At 52.6% G+C, this 18,682-nt stretch overlaps 1 protein-coding gene across 1 annotated transcript in view; it reads right to left on the bottom strand.

Moving 5' to 3' along the window:
* Positions 1-18,384, bottom strand: part of btr30 (bloodthirsty-related gene family, member 30) — a gene marked incomplete at both ends in the record, with an annotated part of 127,545 nt that extends 109,161 nt beyond the window's left edge. Inside the window, 3 exons of the mRNA XM_079252466.1 lie at positions 17,529-17,633; positions 17,710-18,141; positions 18,277-18,384. Of these exons, the coding sequence (XP_079108592.1) occupies positions 17,529-17,633; positions 17,710-18,141; positions 18,277-18,384 (645 nt within the window). The remainder of the gene's footprint in view (positions 1-17,528; positions 17,634-17,709; positions 18,142-18,276) is intronic.
* Positions 18,385-18,682: the final 298 nt, after the last annotated feature.

Genomic DNA, 18,682 nt, shown 5'->3' with positions numbered 1-18,682 from the left:
CTACCTGTCTCACGAGTCTCTCAGTCTGTACCGAGACGGTTTTGTGTGTCCCTCCCTGTCTTACGAGTCTCTAGGTGTGGACCGAGACGGTTTTGCGTGTCCCTACCTGTCTTCCAAGTCTCTCGGTCTGGACCGAGACGGTTTTGCGTGTCCCTACCTGTCTTAAGAGTCTCTCGGTCTGTAACGAGACGGTTTTGCATGTCCCTACCTGTCTTACAAGTCTTTCGGTCTGGACGGAGACGATTTTGCGTGTCCCTACCTGTCTTACAAGTCTTTAGGTCTGGACGGAGACGGTTTTGTGTGTCCCTACTCTTACGAGTGTCTCGACCTGGACGGAGACGGTTTTGCATGTCCCTACCTGTCTTACAAGTCTTTCGGTCTGGACGGAGACGATTTTGCGTGTCCCTACCTGTCTTACAAGTCTTTCGGTCTGGACGGAGACGGTTTTGCGTGTCCCTTCCTGTCTTACAAGTCTTTCGGTCTGGACCGAGACGGTTTTGTGTGTCCCTACCTGTCTCACGAGTCTCTCAGTCTGTACCGAGACGGTTTTGTGTGTCCCTACCTGTCTTACAGGTCTCATTTTGGACGGAGATGGTGTTGCATGTCCATACCTGTCTTAGGAGTCTCTCGACCAGGACGAAGACGGTTTTGCGTGTCTCTACCTGTTTTACGGGTCTCTCGGTCTGGACGGAGACGGTTTTGCGTGTCCCTACCTGTCTTACGAGTCTCTCGGTCTGGACCGAGGCGGTTTTGTGTGTCCCTACCTGTCTTACAAGTCTCTCGGCCTGGACGGAGATGGTTTTGTGTGTCCCTACCTGTCTTACAAGTCTCTCATTCTGGACGGAGACGGTTTTGTGTGTCCCTACCTGTCTTACGAGTCTCTAGGTTTGGACAAAGACGGTGTTTTTGTGTCCCTACCTGTCTTACAAGTCTTTCGGTCTGGACCGAGACGGTTTTGTGTGTCCCTACCTGTCTTACGAGTCTCTCGGCCTGGACGGAGACGGTTTTGTGTGTCCCTACCTGTCTTACGAGTCTTTCGGTCTGGACGGAGACGGTTTTGCGTGTCCCTACATGTCTTGCAAGTCTTTCGGTCTGGAACGAGACGGTTTTGCGTGTCCCTACCTGTCTCACGAGTCTTTCGGTCAGTACCGAGACAGTTTTGCGTGTCCGTACCTGTCTTACGAGTCTCTAGGTTTGGACCGAGACGGTTTTGTGTGTCCCTACCTGTCTTACGAGTCTCTAGGTTTGGACAAAGACGGTTTTGCGTGTCCATGTCTTACGAGTCTCTCGGTGTGGACAAAGAGTGTTTTTGTGTCCCTACTTGCCTTACGAGTCTCTCGGTCTGGACGGAGACGGTTTTGCGTGTCCCTACATGTCTTGTGAGTCTCTCGGTCAGTACCGAGACAGTTTTGCGTGTCCGTACCTGTCTTACGAGTCTCTAGGCTTGGACAAAGACGGATTTGCGTGTCCCTACCTGTCTTACGAGTCTCTCGGTCTTTACCGAGATGGTTTTGTGTGTCTCTACCTGTCTTACGAGTCTCTAGGTTTGGACAAAGACGGTTTTGCGTGTCCATGTCTTATGAGTCTCTCGGTCTGGACCGAGACGGTTTTGCGTGTCCTTACCTGTCTTCCGACTCTCTCGGTCTGGACCGAGACGGTTTTGTGTGTCCCTATCTGTCTGACAAGTCATTCGGTCTGGACCGAGACGGTTTTGCGTGTCCCTACCTGTCTTATGAGTCTCTCAGTCTGTACCGAGACGGTTTTGTGTGTGCCTACCTGTCTTACGATTCTCTCGGTCTGGACCGAGACGGTTTTGCGTGTCCCTACCTGTCTTACGAGTCTCTCGGTCTGGACGGAGACGGTCTTGCGTGTCCCTACCTGTCTTAAGAGTCTCTCGGTCTGGACCGAGACGGTCTTGCGTGTCCCTACCTGTCCTAAGAGTCTCTCGGTCTGGACCGAGACGGTTTTGCGTGTCCCTACATGTCTTACGGGTCTCTCATTTTGGACGGAGACGGTTTTGCGTGTCCCTACCTCTCTTACGTGTCTCTCGACCTGGACGGAGACGGTTTTGTGTGTCCCTACCTGTCTTAAACGTCTTTCAGTCTGAATGGAGACGGTTTTGCATGTCCCTACCTGTCTTACAAGTCTCTCAGGCTGGACGGAGACGGTTTTGTGTGTCCCTACCTGTCTTACGAGTCTCTAGGTTTGGACAAAGACGGTATTTTCATGTCCCTACCTGTCTTACGAGTCTCTCAGTCTGTACTGAGACGGTTTTGTGTGTCCCTCCCTGTCTTACGAGTCTCTAGGTGTGGACCGAGACGGTTTTGCGTGTCCCGACATGTCTTACGAGTCTCTCGGTCTGGACGGAGACGGTTTTGCGTGTCCCTACCTGTCTTCAAAGTCTCTCGGTCTGGACCGAGACGGTTTTGCGTGTCCCTACCTGTCTTAAGAGTCTCTCGGTCTGTAACGAGACGGTTTTGCATGTCCCTACCTGTCTTACAAGTCTTTCGGTCTGGACGGAGACGATTTTGCGTGTCCCTACCTGTCTTACAAGTCTTTAGGTCTGGACGGAGACGGTTTTGTGTGTCCCTACTCTTACGAGTGTCTCGACCTGGACGGAGACGGTTTTGCATGTCCCTACCTGTCTTACAAGTCTTTCGGTCTGGACGGAGACGATTTTGCGTGTCCCTACCTGTCTTACAAGTCTTTCGGTCTGGACGGAGACGGTTTTGCGTGTCCCTTCCCGTCTTACAAGTCTTTCGGTCTGGACCGAGACGGTTTTGTGTGTCCCTACCTGTCTCACGAGTCTCTCAGTCTGTACCGAGACGGTTTTGTGTGTCCCTACCTGTCTTACAGGTCTCATTTTGGACGGAGATGGTGTTGCATGTCCATACCTGTCTTAGGAGTCTCTCGACCAGGACGAAGACGGTTTTGCGTGTCTCTACCTGTTTTACGGGTCTCTCGGTCTGGACGGAGACGGTTTTGCGTGTCCCTACCTGTCTTACGAGTCTCTCGGTCTGGACCGAGGCGGTTTTGTGTGTCCCTACCTGTCTTACAAGTCTCTCGGCCTGGACGGAGATGGTTTTGTGTGTCCCTACCTGTCTTACAAGTCTCTCATTCTGGACGGAGACGGTTTTGTGTGTCCCTACCTGTCTTACGAGTCTCTAGGTTTGGACAAAGACGGTATTTTCATGTCCCTACCTGTCTTACGAGTCTCTCAGTCTGTACTGAGACGGTTTTGCGTGTCCCTCCCTGTCTTACGAGTCTCTAGGTGTGGACCGAGACGGTTTTGCGTGTCCCGACATGTCTTACGAGTGTCTCGGTCTGGACGGAGACGGTTTTGCGTGTCCCTACCTGTCTTCCAAGTCTCTCGGTCTGGACCGAGACGGTTTTGCGTGTCCATACCTGTCTTACGAGTCTCTAGGTGTGGACAAAGACAGTGTTTTTGTGTCCCTACTTGCCTTACGAGTCTCTCGGTCTGGACGGAGACGGTTTTGCGTGTCCCTACATGTCTTGTGAGTCTCTCGGTCAGTACCGAGACAGTTTTGCGAGTCCGTACCTGTCTTACGAGTCTCTAGGCTTGGACAAAGACGGATTTGCGTGTCCCTACCTGTCTTACGAGTCTCTCGGTCTTTACCGAGATGGTTTTGTGTGTCTCTACCTGTCTTACGATTCTCTAGGTTTGGTCAAAGACGGTTTTGCGTGTCCCTACCTGTCTTACGAGTCTCTCGGTCCCGACCGAGACGGTTTTGCGTGTCCCTACCTGTCTTACGAGTCTCTAGGTTTGGACAAAGACGGTTTTGCGTGTCCATGTCTTACGAGTCTCTCGGTCTGGACCGAGACGGTTTTGCGTGTCCTTACCTGTCTTCCGACTCTCTCGGTCTGGACCGAGACGGTTTTGTGTGTCCCTATCTGTCTGACAAGTCTTTCGGTCTGGACCGAGACGGTTTTGCGTGTCCCTACCTGTCTTACGATTCTCTCGGTCTGGACCGAGACGGTTTTGCGTGTCCCTACCTGTCTTAAGAGTCTCTCGGTCTGGACCGAGACGGTTTTGCGTGTCCCTACCTGTCTTAGGAGTCTCTCGGTCTGGACCGAGACGGTTTTGCGTGTCCCTACCTGTCTTAAGAGTCTCTCGGTCTGTAACGAGACGGTTTTGCATGTCCCTACCTGTCTTACAAGTCTTTCGGTCTGGACGGAGACGATTTTGCGTGTCCCTACCTGTCTTACAAGTCTTTAGGTCTGGACGGAGACGGTTTTGTGTGTCCCTACTCTTACGAGTGTCTCGACCTGGACGGAGACGGTTTTGCATGTCCCTACCTGTCTTACAAGTCTTTCGGTCTGGACGGAGACGATTTTGCGTGTCCCTACCTGTCTTACAAGTCTTTCGGTCTGGACGGAGACGGTTTTGCGTGTCCCTTCCCGTCTTACAAGTCTTTCGGTCTGGACCGAGACGGTTTTGTGTGTCCCTACCTGTCTCACGAGTCTCTCAGTCTGTACCGAGACGGTTTTGTGTGTCCCTACCTGTCTTACAGGTCTCATTTTGGACGGAGATGGTGTTGCATGTCCATACCTGTCTTAGGAGTCTCTCGACCAGGACGAAGACGGTTTTGCGTGTCTCTACCTGTTTTACGGGTCTCTCGGTCTGGACGGAGACGGTTTTGCGTGTCCCTACCTGTCTTACGAGTCTCTCGGTCTGGACCGAGGCGGTTTTGTGTGTCCCTACCTGTCTTACAAGTCTCTCGGCCTGGACGGAGATGGTTTTGTGTGTCCCTACCTGTCTTACAAGTCTCTCATTCTGGACGGAGACGGTTTTGTGTGTCCCTACCTGTCTTACGAGTCTCTAGGTTTGGACAAAGACGGTATTTTCATGTCCCTACCTGTCTTACGAGTCTCTCAGTCTGTACTGAGACGGTTTTGCGTGTCCCTCCCTGTCTTACGAGTCTCTAGGTGTGGACCGAGACGGTTTTGCGTGTCCCGACATGTCTTACGAGTGTCTCGGTCTGGACGGAGACGGTTTTGCGTGTCCCTACCTGTCTTCCAAGTCTCTCGGTCTGGACCGAGACGGTTTTGCGTGTCCATACCTGTCTTACGAGTCTCTAGGTGTGGACAAAGACAGTGTTTTTGTGTCCCTACTTGCCTTACGAGTCTCTCGGTCTGGACGGAGACGGTTTTGCGTGTCCCTACATGTCTTGTGAGTCTCTCGGTCAGTACCGAGACAGTTTTGCGAGTCCGTACCTGTCTTACGAGTCTCTAGGCTTGGACAAAGACGGATTTGCGTGTCCCTACCTGTCTTACGAGTCTCTCGGTCTTTACCGAGATGGTTTTGTGTGTCTCTACCTGTCTTACGATTCTCTAGGTTTGGTCAAAGACGGTTTTGCGTGTCCCTACCTGTCTTACGAGTCTCTCGGTCCCGACCGAGACGGTTTTGCGTGTCCCTACCTGTCTTACGAGTCTCTAGGTTTGGACAAAGACGGTTTTGCGTGTCCATGTCTTACGAGTCTCTCGGTCTGGACCGAGACGGTTTTGCGTGTCCTTACCTGTCTTCCGACTCTCTCGGTCTGGACCGAGACGGTTTTGTGTGTCCCTATCTGTCTGACAAGTCTTTCGGTCTGGACCGAGACGGTTTTGCGTGTCCCTACCTGTCTTACGATTCTCTCGGTCTGGACCGAGACGGTTTTGCGTGTCCCTACCTGTCTTAAGAGTCTCTCGGTCTGGACCGAGACGGTTTTGCGTGTCCCTACCTGTCTTAGGAGTCTCTCGGTCTGGACCGAGACGGTCTTGCGTGTCCCTACCTGTCTTACAAGTCTTTCGGTCTGGACGGAGACGATTTTGCGTGTCCCTACCTGTCTTAGGAGTCTCTCGGTCTGGACCGAGACGGTTTTGCGTGTCCCTACATGTCATACGGGTCTCTCATTTTGGAGGGAGACGGTTTTGCGTGTCCCTACCTCTCTTACGAGTCTCTCGACCTGGACGGAGACGGTTTTGTGTGTCCCTACCTGTCTTACAAGTCTTTCGGTCTGGACCGAGACGGTTTTGTGTGTCCCTACCTGTCTTACGAGTCTCTAGGTTTGGACAAAGACGGTGTTTTTGTGTCCCTACCTGTCTTACAAGTCTTTCGGTCTGGACCGAGACGGTTTTGTGTGTCCCTACCTGTCTTACGAGTCTCTCGGTCTGTACCGAGACGGTTTTGTGTGTCCCTACCTGTCTTACGAGTCTCTCGGTCTGGACTGAGACGGTTTTGTGTGTCCCTACCTGTCTTACAGGTCTCATTTTGGACGGAGATGGTTTTGCATGTCCCTACCTGTCTTAGGAGTCTCTCGACCAGGATGAAGACGGTTTTGCGTGTCTCTACCTGTTTTACGGGTCTCTCGGTCTGGACGGAGACGGTTTTGCGTGTCCCTACCTGACTTACGAGTCTCTCGGTCTGGACCGAGGCGGTTTTGTGTGTCCCTACCTGTCTTACGAGTCTCTAGGTTTGGACAAAGACGGTATTTTCATGTCCCTACCTGTCTTACGAGTCTCTCAGTCTGTACTGAGACGGTTTTGTGTGTCCCTCCCTGTCTTACGAGTATCTAGGTGTGGACCGAGACGGTTTTGCGTGTCCCGACATGTCTTACGAGTCTCTCGGTCTGGACGGAGACGGTTTTGCGTGTCCCTACCTGTCTTCCAAGTCTCTCGGTCTGGACGGAGACGGTTTTGCGTGTCCCTACCTGTCTTAAGAGTCTCTCGGTCTGTAACGAGACGGTTTTGCATGTCCCTACCTGTCTTACAAGTCTTTCGGTCTGGACGGAGACGATTTTGCGTGTCCCTACCTGTCTTACAAGTCTTTAGGTCTGGACGGAGACGGTTTTGTGTGTCCCTACTCTTACGAGTGTCTCGACCTGGACGGAGACGGTTTTGCATGTCCCTACCTGTCTTACGAGTTTCTAGGTTTGGACAAAGACGGTTTTGCGTGTCCCTTCCTGTCTTACAAGTCTTTCGGTCTGGACCGAGACGGTTTTGTGTGTCCCTACCTGTCTTACGAGTCTCTCGGTCTGTACCGAGACGGTTTTGTGTGTCCCTACCTGTCTTACGAGTCTCTCGGTCTGGACTGAGACGGTTCTGTGTGTCCCTACCTGTCTTACAGGTCTCATTTTGGACGGAGATGGTTTTGCATGTCCCTACCTGTCTTAGGAGTCTCTCGATCTGGACGGAGACGGTTTTGCGTGTCCCTACCTGTCTTACGAGTCTCTCGGTCTGGACCGAGGCGGTTTTGCGTGTCCCTACCTGTCTTACGAGTCTCTCGGTCTGGACCGAGGCGGTTTTGCGTGTCCCTACCTGTCTTACGAGTCTCCCGGTCTGGCCCGAGGCGGTTTTGTGTGTCCCTACCTGTCTTACGAGTCTCTCGGCCTGGACGGAGACGGTTTTGTGTGTCCCTACCTGTCTTACAAGTCTCTCAGTCTGGACGGAGACGGTTTTGTGTGTCCCTACCTGTCTTACGAGTCTCTCGGCCTGGACGGAGACGGTTTTGTGTGTCCCTACCTGTCTTACAAGTCTCTCAGGCTGGACGGAGACGGTTTTGTGTGTCCCTACCTGTCTTACGAGTCTCTAGGTTTGGACAAAGACGGTATTTTCATGTCCCTACCTGTCTTACGAGTCTCTCAGTCTGTACTGAGACGGTTTTGTGTGTCCCTCCCTGTCTTACGAGTCTCTAGGTCTGTAACGAGACGGTTTTGCATGTCCCTACCTGTCTTACAAGTCTCTCGGTCTGGACGGAGACGATTTTGCGTGTCCCTACCTGTCTTACAAGTCTTTAGGTCTGGACGGAGACGGTTTTGTGTGTCCCTACTCTTACGAGTGTCTCGACCTGGACGGAGACGGTTTTGCATGTCCCTACCTGTCTTACAAGTCTTTCGGTCTGGACGGAGACGATTTTGCGTGTCCCTACCTGTCTTACAAGTCTTTAGGTCTGGACGGAGACGGTTTTGTGTGTCCCTACTCTTACGAGTGTCTCGACCTGGACGGAGACGGTTTTGCATGTCCCTACCTGTCTTACGAGTCTCTAGGTTTGGACAAAGACGGTTTTGCGTGTCCCTACCTGTCTTACAAGTCTTTCGGTCTGGACCGAGACGGTTTTGTGTGTCCCTACCTGTCTTACGAGTCTCTCGGTCTGTACCGAGACGGTTTTGTGTGTCCCTACCTGTCTTACGAGTCTCTCGGTCTGGACTGAGACGGTTCTGTGTGTCCCTACCTGTCTTACAGGTCTCATTTTGGACGGAGATGGTTTTGCATGTCCCTACCTGTCTTAGGAGTCTCTCGACCAGGATGAAGACGGTTTTGCGTGTCTCTACCTGTTTTACGGGTCTCTCGGTCTGGACGGAGACGGTTTTGCGTGTCCCTACCTGACTTACGAGTCTCTCGGTCTGGACCGAGGCGGTTTTGTGTGTCCCTACCTGACTTACGAGTCTCTCGGTCTGGACCGAGGCGGTTTTGTGTGTCCCTACCTGTCTAACAAGTCTCTCGGCCTGGACGGAGACGGTTTTGTGTGTCCCTACCTGTCTTACAAGTCTCTCAGTCTGGACGGAGACGGTTTTGTGTGTCCCTACCTGTCTTACGAGTCTCTAGGTTTGGACAAAGACGGCATTTTCATGTCCCTACCTGTCTTACGAGTCTCTCAGTCTGTACTGAGACGGTTTTGCGTGTCCCTACCTGTCTTACAAGTCTTTCGGTCTGGACGGAGACGGTTTTGTGTGTCCCTACCTGTCTTCCAAGTCTCTAGGTTTGGACAAAGACGGTTTTGCGTGTCCCTATCTGTCTGACAAGTCTCTCAGTCTGTACCGAGACGGTTTTGCGTGCCCCTACCTCTCTTACGATTCTCTAGGTCTGGACGGAGACGGTCTTGCGTGTCCCTACCTGTCTTACGAGTCTCTAGGTTTGGACAAAGACGGTTTTGCGTGTCCCTACCTGTCTTACGAGTCTCTCGGTCTGGACGGAGACGGTCTTGCGTGTCCCTACCTGTCTTACGAGTCTCTAGGTTTGGACAAAGACGGTTTTGTGTGTCCCTAACTGTCTTACGAGTCTCTCGGTCTGGACTGAGACGGTTTTGTGTGTCCCTACCTGTCTTACAGGTCTCATTTTGGACGGAGATGGTTTTGCATGTCCCTACCTGTCTTAGGAGTCTCTTGACCAGGACGAAGACGGTTTTGCGTGTCTCTACCTGTTTTACGGGTCTCTCGGTCTGGACGGAGACGGTTTTGCGTGTCCCTACCTGTCTTACGAGTCTCTCAGTCTGGACGGAGACGGTTTTGTGTGTCCCTACCTGTCTTACGAGTCTCTAGGTTTGGACCGAGGCGGTTTTGCGTGTCCCTACCTGTCTTACGAGTCTCTCGGTCTGGACCGAGGCGGTTTTGCGTGTCCCTACCTGTCTTACGAGTCTCCCGGTCTGGCCCGAGGCGGTTTTGTGTGTCCCTACCTGTCTTACGAGTCTCTCGGCCTGGACGGAGACGGTTTTGTGTGTCCCTACCTGTCTTACAAGTCTCTCAGTCTGGACGGAGACGGTTTTGTGTGTCCCTACCTGTCTTACGAGTCTCTCGGCCTGGACGGAGACGGTTTTGTGTGTCCCTACCTGTCTTACAAGTCTCTCAGGCTGGACGGAGACGGTTTTGTGTGTCCCTACCTGTCTTACGAGTCTCTAGGTTTGGACAAAGACGGTATTTTCATGTCCCTACCTGTCTTACGAGTCTCTCAGTCTGTACTGAGACGGTTTTGTGTGTCCCTCCCTGTCTTACGAGTCTCTAGGTCTGTAACGAGACGGTTTTGCATGTCCCTACCTGTCTTACAAGTCTCTCGGTCTGGACGGAGACGATTTTGCGTGTCCCTACCTGTCTTACAAGTCTTTAGGTCTGGACGGAGACGGTTTTGTGTGTCCCTACTCTTACGAGTGTCTCGACCTGGACGGAGACGGTTTTGCATGTCCCTACCTGTCTTACAAGTCTTTCGGTCTGGACGGAGACGATTTTGCGTGTCCCTACCTGTCTTACAAGTCTTTAGGTCTGGACGGAGACGGTTTTGTGTGTCCCTACTCTTACGAGTGTCTCGACCTGGACGGAGACGGTTTTGCATGTCCCTACCTGTCTTACGAGTCTCTAGGTTTGGACAAAGACGGTTTTGCGTGTCCCTACCTGTCTTACAAGTCTTTCGGTCTGGACCGAGACGGTTTTGTGTGTCCCTACCTGTCTTACGAGTCTCTCGGTCTGTACCGAGACGGTTTTGTGTGTCCCTACCTGTCTTACGAGTCTCTCGGTCTGGACTGAGACGGTTCTGTGTGTCCCTACCTGTCTTACAGGTCTCATTTTGGACGGAGATGGTTTTGCATGTCCCTACCTGTCTTAGGAGTCTCTCGACCAGGATGAAGACGGTTTTGCGTGTCTCTACCTGTTTTACGGGTCTCTCGGTCTGGACGGAGACGGTTTTGCGTGTCCCTACCTGACTTACGAGTCTCTCGGTCTGGACCGAGGCGGTTTTGTGTGTCCCTACCTGACTTACGAGTCTCTCGGTCTGGACCGAGGCGGTTTTGTGTGTCCCTACCTGTCTAACAAGTCTCTCGGCCTGGACGGAGACGGTTTTGTGTGTCCCTACCTGTCTTACAAGTCTCTCAGTCTGGACGGAGACGGTTTTGTGTGTCCCTACCTGTCTTACGAGTCTCTAGGTTTGGACAAAGACGGCATTTTCATGTCCCTACCTGTCTTACGAGTCTCTCAGTCTGTACTGAGACGGTTTTGCGTGTCCCTACCTGTCTTACAAGTCTTTCGGTCTGGACGGAGACGGTTTTGTGTGTCCCTACCTGTCTTCCAAGTCTCTAGGTTTGGACAAAGACGGTTTTGCGTGTCCCTATCTGTCTGACAAGTCTCTCAGTCTGTACCGAGACGGTTTTGCGTGCCCCTACCTGTCTTACGATTCTCTAGGTCTGGACGGAGACGGTCTTGCGTGTCCCTACCTGTCTTACGAGTCTCTAGGTTTGGACAAAGACGGTTTTGCGTGTCCCTACCTGTCTTACGAGTCTCTCGGTCTGGACGGAGACGGTCTTGCGTGTCCCTACCTGTCTTACGAGTCTCTAGGTTTGGACAAAGACGGTTTTGTGTGTCCCTAACTGTCTTACGAGTCTCTCGGTCTGGACTGAGACGGTTTTGTGTGTCCCTACCTGTCTTACAGGTCTCATTTTGGACGGAGATGGTTTTGCATGTCCCTACCTGTCTTAGGAGTCTCTTGACCAGGACGAAGACGGTTTTGCGTGTCTCTACCTGTTTTACGGGTCTCTCGGTCTGGACGGAGACGGTTTTGCGTGTCCCTACCTGTCTTACGAGTCTCTCAGTCTGGACGGAGACGGTTTTGTGTGTCCCTACCTGTCTTACGAGTCTCTAGGTTTGGACAAAGACGGTTTTGTGTGTCCCTAACTGTCTTACGAGTCTCTCGGTCTGGACTGAGACGGTTTTGTGTGTCCCTACCTGTCTTACAGGTCTCATTTTGGACGGAGATGGTTTTGCATGTCCCTACCTGTCTTAGGAGTCTCTTGACCAGGACGAAGACGGTTTTGCGTGTCTCTACCTGTTTTACGGGTCTCTCGGTCTGGACGGAGACGGTTTTGCGTGTCCCTACCTGTCTTACGAGTCTCTCAGTCTGGACGGAGACGGTTTTGTGTGTCCCTACCTGTCTTACGAGTCTCTAGGTTTGGACAAAGACGGTATTTTCATGTCCCTACCTGTCTTACGAGTCTCTCAGTCTGTACTGAGACGGTTTTGTGTGTCCCTCCCTGTCTTACGAGTCTCTAGGTGTGGACCGAGACGGTTTTGCGTGTCCCGACATGTCTTACGAGTGTCTCGGTCTGGACGGAGACGGTTTTGCGTGTCCCTACCTGTCTTCCAAGTCTCTCGGTCTGGACCGAGACGGTTTTGCGTGTCCCTACCTGTCTTACAAGTCTTTAGGTCTGGACGGAGACGGTTTTGTGTGTCCCTACTCTTACGAGTGTCTCGACCTGGACGGAGACGGTTTTGCATGTCCCTACCACTCTTACAAGTCTTTCGGTCTGGACGGAGACGATTTTGCGTGTCCCTACCTGTCTTACAAGTCTTTAGGTCTGGACGGAGACGGTTTTGTGTGTCCCTACTCTTACGAGTGTCTCGACCTGGACGAAGACGGTTTTGCGTGTCCCTACCTGTCTTACAAGTCTTTCGGTCTGGACCGAGACGGTTTTGTGTGTCCCTATCTGTCTGACAAGTCTCTCAGTCTGTACCGAGACGGTTTTGCGTGCCCCTACCTGTCTTACGATTCTCTAGGTTTGGACAAAGATGGTTTTGCGTGTCCCTACCTGTCTTACGAGTCTCTCGGTCTGGACGGAGACGGTCTTGCGTGTTCCTACCTGTCTTACGAGTCTCTAGGTTTGGACAAAGACGGTTTTGTGTGTCCCTAACTGTCTTACGAGTCTCTCAGACTGTACCGAGACGGTTTTGCGTGTCCCTACCTGTCTTACGAGTCTCTCGGTCTGGACCGAGGCGGTTTTGTGTGTCCCTACCTGTCTTACAAGTCTCTCGGCCTGGACGGAGACGGTTTTGTGTGTCCCTACCTGTCTTACAAGTCTCTCAGTCTGGACGGAGACGGTTTTGTGTGTCCCTACCTGTCTTACGAGTCTCTAGGTTTGGACAAAGACGGTATTTTCATGTCCCTACCTGTCTTACGAGTCTCTCAGTCTGTACTGAGACGGTTTTGTGTGTCCCTCCCTGTCTTACGAGTCTCTAGGTGTGGACCGAGACGGTTTTGCGTGTCCCGACATGTCTTACGAGTGTCTCGGTCTGGACGGAGACGGTTTTGCGTGTCCCTACCTGTCTTCCAAGTCTCTCGGTCTGGACGGAGACGGTTTTGCGTGTCCCTACCTGTCTTACAAGTCTTTAGGTCTGGACGGAGACGGTTTTGTGTGTCCCTACTCTTACGAGTGTCTCGACCTGGACGGAGACGGTTTTGCATGTCCCTACCTGTCTTACAAGTCTTTCGGTCTGGAGGGAGACGATTTTGCGTGTCCCTACCTGTCTTCCAAGTCTCTCGGTCTGGACGGAGACGGTTTTGCGTGTCCCTACCTGTCTTACAAGTCTTTAGGTCTGGACGGTGACGGTTTTGTGTGTCCCTACTCTTACGAGTGTCTCGACCTGGACGGAGACGGTTTTGCATGTCCCTACCTGTCTTACGAGTCTCTAGGTTTGGACAAAGACGGTTTTGCGTGTCCCTACCTGTCTTACAAGTCTTTCGGTCTGGACCGAGACGGTTTTGTGTGTCCCTATCTGTCTGACAAGTCTCTCAGTCTGTACCGAGACGGTTTTGCGTGCCCCTACCTGTCTTACGATTCTCTAGGTTTGGACAAAGACGGTTTTGCGTGTCCCTACCGGTCTTACGAGTCTCTCGGTCTGGACGGAGACGGTCTTGCGTGTCCCTACCTGTCTTACGAGTCTCTAGGTTTGGACAAAGACGGTTTTGTGTGTCCCTAACTGTCTTACGAGTCTCTCAGTCTGTACCGAGACGGTTTTGCGTGTCCCTACCTGTCTTACAAGTCTTTCGGTCTGGACGGAGACGGTTTTGTGTGTCCCTACCTGTCTTACGGGTCTCAACGTTTGGACAAAGACGGTTTTGCGTGCCCCTACCTGTCTTACAAGTCTTTCGGTCTGGACGGAGACGGTTTTGTGTGTCCCTACCTGTCTTACGGGTCTCAACGTTTGGACAAAGACGGTATTTTCATGTCCCTACCTGTCTTACGAGTCTCTCAGTCTGTACTGAGACGGTTTTGTGTGTCCCTCCCTGTCTTACGAGTCTCTAGGTGTGGACCGAGACGGTTTTGCGTGTCCCGACATGTCTTACGAGTGTCTCGGTCTGGACGGAGACGGTTTTGCGTGTCCCTACCTGTCTTCCAAGTCTCTCGGTCTGGACCGAGACGGTTTTGCGTGTCCCTACCTGTCTTACAAGTCTTTAGGTCTGGACGGAGACGGTTTTGTGTGTCCCTACTCTTACGAGTGTCTCGACCTGGACGGAGACGGTTTTGCATGTCCCTACCTGTCTTACAAGTCTTTCGGTCTGGACGGAGACGATTTTGCGTGTCCCTACCTGTCTTACAAGTCTTTAGGTCTGGACGGAGACGGTTTTGTGTGTCCCTACTCTTACGAGTGTCTCGACCTGGACGAAGACGGTTTTGCATGTCCCTACCTGTCTTACGAGTCTCTAGGTTTGGACAAAGACGGTTTTGCGTGTCCCTACCTGTCTTACAAGTCTTTCGGTCTGGACCGAGACGGTTTTGTGTGTCCCTATCTGTCTGACAAGTCTCTCAGTCTGTACCGAGACGGTTTTGCGTGCCCCTACCTGTCTTACGATTCTCTAGGTTTGGACAAAGATGGTTTTGCGTGTCCCTACCTGTCTTACGAGTCTCTCGGTCTGGACGGAGACGGTCTTGCGTGTTCCTACCTGTCTTACGAGTCTCTAGGTTTGGACAAAGACGGTTTTGTGTGTCCCTAACTGTCTTACGAGTCTCTCAGACTGTACCGAGACGGTTTTGCGTGTCCCTACCTGTCTTACGAGTCTCTCGGTCTGGACCGAGGCGGTTTTGTGTGTCCCTACCTGTCTTACAAGTCTCTCGGCCTGGACGGAGACGGTTTTGTGTGTCCCTACCTGTCTTACAAGTCTCTCAGTCTGGACGGAGACGGTTTTGTGTGTCCCTACCTGTCTTACGAGTCTCTAGGTTTGGACAAAGACGGTATTTTCATGTCCCTACCTGTCTTACGAGTCTCTCAGTCTGTACTGAGACGGTTTTGTGTGTCCCTCCCTGTCTTACGAGTCTCTAGGTGTGGACCGAGACGGTTTTGCGTGTCCCGACATGTCTTACGAGTGTCTCGGTCTGGACGGAGACGGTTTTGCGTGTCCCTACCTGTCTTCCAAGTCTCTCGGTCTGGACGGAGACGGTTTTGCGTGTCCCTACCTGTCTTACAAGTCTTTAGGTCTGGACGGAGACGGTTTTGTGTGTCCCTACTCTTACGAGTGTCTCGACCTGGACGGAGACGGTTTTGCATGTCCCTACCTGTCTTACAAGTCTTTCGGTCTGGACGGAGACGATTTTGCGTGTCCCTACCTGTCTTCCAAGTCTCTCGGTCTGGACGGAGACGGTTTTGCGTGTCCCTACCTGTCTTACAAGTCTTTAGGTCTGGACGGTGACGGTTTTGTGTGTCCCTACTCTTACGAGTGTCTCGACCTGGACGGAGACGGTTTTGCATGTCCCTACCTGTCTTACGAGTCTCTAGGTTTGGACAAAGACGGTTTTGCGTGTCCCTACCTGTCTTACAAGTCTTTCGGTCTGGACCGAGACGGTTTTGTGTGTCCCTATCTGTCTGACAAGTCTCTCAGTCTGTACCGAGACGGTTTTGCGTGCCCCTACCTGTCTTACGATTCTCTAGGTTTGGACAAAGACGGTTTTGCGTGTCCCTACCGGTCTTACGAGTCTCTCGGTCTGGACGGAGACGGTCTTGCGTGTCCCTACCTGTCTTACGAGTCTCTAGGTTTGGACAAAGACGGTTTTGTGTGTCCCTAACTGTCTTACGAGTCTCTCAGTCTGTACCGAGACGGTTTTGCGTGTCCCTACCTGTCTTACAAGTCTTTCGGTCTGGACGGAGACGGTTTTGTGTGTCCCTACCTGTCTTACGGGTCTCAACGTTTGGACAAAGACGGTTTTGCGTGCCCCTACCTGTCTTATGAGTCTCTAGGTCTGGACGGAGACAGTTTTGTGTGTCCCTACCTGTCTTACAAGTCTTTCGGTCTGGACGGAGACGGATTTGTGTGTCCCTACCTGTCTTACGAGTCTCTCGGTCTGGACGGAGACGGTTTTGTGTGTCTCTACCTGTCTTACGAGTCTCTAGGTTTGGACAAAGACGGTTTTGTGTGTCCCTACCTGTCTTCCGACTCTCTCTGTCTGGACGGAGACGGTTTTGCGTGTCCCTACCTGTCTTACAGGTCTCTCATTTTGGACGGAGACGGTTTTGTGTGTCCCTACATGTCTTACGAGTCTCTCTGTCTGGACGGAGACGGTTTTGCGTGTCCCTACCTGTCTTACGGGTCTCTCATTTTGGACGGAGACGGTTTTGTGTGTCCCTACCTGTCTTCCGACTCTCTCTGTCTGGACGGAGACGGTTTTGCGTGTCCCTACCTGTCTTACGGGTCTCTCATTTTGGACGGAGACGGTTTTGTGTGTCCCTACATGTCTTACGAGTCTCTCTGTCTGGACGGAGACGGTTTTGCGTGTCCCTACCTGTCTTACGGGTCTCTCATTTTGGACGGAGACGGTTTTGTGTGTCCCTACATGTCTTACGAGTCTCTCGGTCTGGACGGAGACGGTTTTGCGTGTCCGTACCTGTCTTCCGAGCCTCTCGGTCTGGACCAGGATGGTTTTGCGTGTCCCTACCTGTCTTACGAGTCTCTAGGTTTGGACAAAGACGGTTTTGTGTGTCCCTACCTGTCCTACGAGTCTCTAGGTTTGGACAAAGACGGTTTTGTGTGCCCCTACCTGTTTCACAAGACTCTAGGCTTGGACAAAGACGGTTTTGCGTTTCACTACCTGTCGCACGAGTCTCTAGGTTTGGACAAAGACGGTTTTGCGTGTCCCTACCTGTCTTACAAGTCTTTCGGTCTGGACCGAGACGGTTTTGTGTGTCCCTATCTGTCTGACAAGTCTTTCGGTCTGGACCGAGACGGTTTTGTGTGTCCCTACCTGTCTTATGAGTCTCTCAGTCTGTACCGAGACGGTTTTGTGTGTCCCTACCTGTCTTACGATTCTCTCGGTCTGGACCGAGACGGTTTTGCGTGTCCTTACCTGTCTTACGAGTCTCTCGGTCTGGACGGAGACGGTTTTGTGTGTCCCTACCTGTCTTACGAGTCTCTCATTTTGGACGGAGACGGTTTTGCGTGTCCCTACCTGTCTTAAGAGTCTCTCGGTCTGGACGGAGACGGTTTTGCGTGTCCCTACCTGTCTTACGAGTCTCTCGGTCTGGACGGAGACGGTTTTGTGTGTCCTTACCTGTCTTACGGGTCTCTCATTTTGGACGGAGACGGTTTTGTGTGTCCCTACCTGTCTTCCGACTCTCTCTGTCTGGACGGAGACGGTTTTGCGTGTCCCTACCTGTCTTACGGGTCTCTCATTTTGGACGGAGACGGTTTTGTGTGTCCCTACCTGTCTTCCGACTCTCTCTGTCTGGACGGAGACGGTTTTCCGTGTCCCTACCTGTCTTACGGGTCTCTCATTTTGGACGGAGACGGTTTTGTGTGTCCCTACCTGTCTTACAAGTCTTCCGGTCTGGACGGAGACGGTTTTGTGTGTCCCTACCTGTCTTCCGACTCTCTGTCTGGACGGAGACGGTTTTGCGTGTCCCTACCTGTCTTACGGGTCTCTCATTTTGGACGGAGACGGTTTTGTGTGTCCCTACCTGTCTTACGAGTCTCTACGTTTGGACAAAGACGGTTTTGCGTGTACCTACCTGTCTTACGAGTCTCTCGGTCTGGACCGAGACGGTTTTGTGAGTCCGGTGCTCTTCCAGGACACAGATAGCACAGATGCAGCACTGACATGTCCTGCAGTAAACCTGGACACATGAACACATCAGGGTTAGGCGTCCTGGGGGACAAGCTGTCTCATCATGGCGGTGCGTTTCTTCTTGCCTCCAGCAGGCGGCGGTGTGCCGAGCAGGTGCGGCCCCGAAGGGCTTCCTGGGGGTCCATGAGGGGGTGTTTGGAATAGAAAGGTGTGGTGTGATGTGGCTGCACGTGCTCAGTGCAGTAGGAGGCGGTGCAGGTGAGGCAGGAGCTGACAGCGGGCTGCTTCACGCCTGTGCACAAATCACACCACACCATGTCCTCTGGTGCCGGCGCCAGAAAGGGGTTGGTACTCCTGCCGCCCTCCTCGCTGGGCACGGTGTCTGGCGTAGGGACCGGCGGTGAGATGGCGGCGGCGCCGTAACGTGTCAGTTTGTATTTGTCTGCGATGAGGGCGAAGACCTTGTTGATGCTGAGCCGAGGACGCTCATCAAACTCCCGCTTGCAGAGGGGACACGTGCAGACCGGACTGGACGCCCAGTACCCTCCAATACACCCCTGAGGACACAGAGCAGGTTAGGAGGGACATCAGTGGAGACGTGGACCACAGGACTTGCTTACCTGTGGACTGCAGGGGGTCCTGCAGGACTTGCTTACCTGTGGACTGCAGGGGGTCCTGCAGGACTTGCTTACCTGGCAGAAGTTGTGTCCACAGGGTGTAGAGACCGGGTCTGAGAACAGGTCCAGACAGATGGAGCAGGTCAGCTCCTGTTCTGAGAAGAGTTCTGGTCCCTCCGCCATCATCCTGCTGGTGGACAGAGGACAGACATCACAGACAGGAGCCAGATCAGGACCAGACCCAGACCTGGATGCAAACCAGGACCAGACCCAGACTAAGATCCAAACCTGGAACCAGACCCAGACCTAAACTTGGACCCACATAAGAACCAGACCCAGAACTGGACCTAGACAAGATCCAGACTCAGACTAAGACCCAGACCAGGGCCAGAACGAGACCTGGGCCCAGATCAGGACCAGACCAGGACCCAGACCCAGATTAGGACTAGACCAGGACTAGGACCAGACCAAGACCAAGACA

Source organism: Telmatherina bonti, assembly GCF_933228915.1.
Source record: "Telmatherina bonti genome assembly, chromosome: 14".
NCBI classification, from domain to species: Eukaryota; Metazoa; Chordata; class Actinopteri; order Atheriniformes; family Telmatherinidae; genus Telmatherina; species Telmatherina bonti.
The sequence above is the reverse complement of the archived record's forward strand: the minus strand, read 5'-3'. Positions and strand labels throughout refer to the sequence as shown.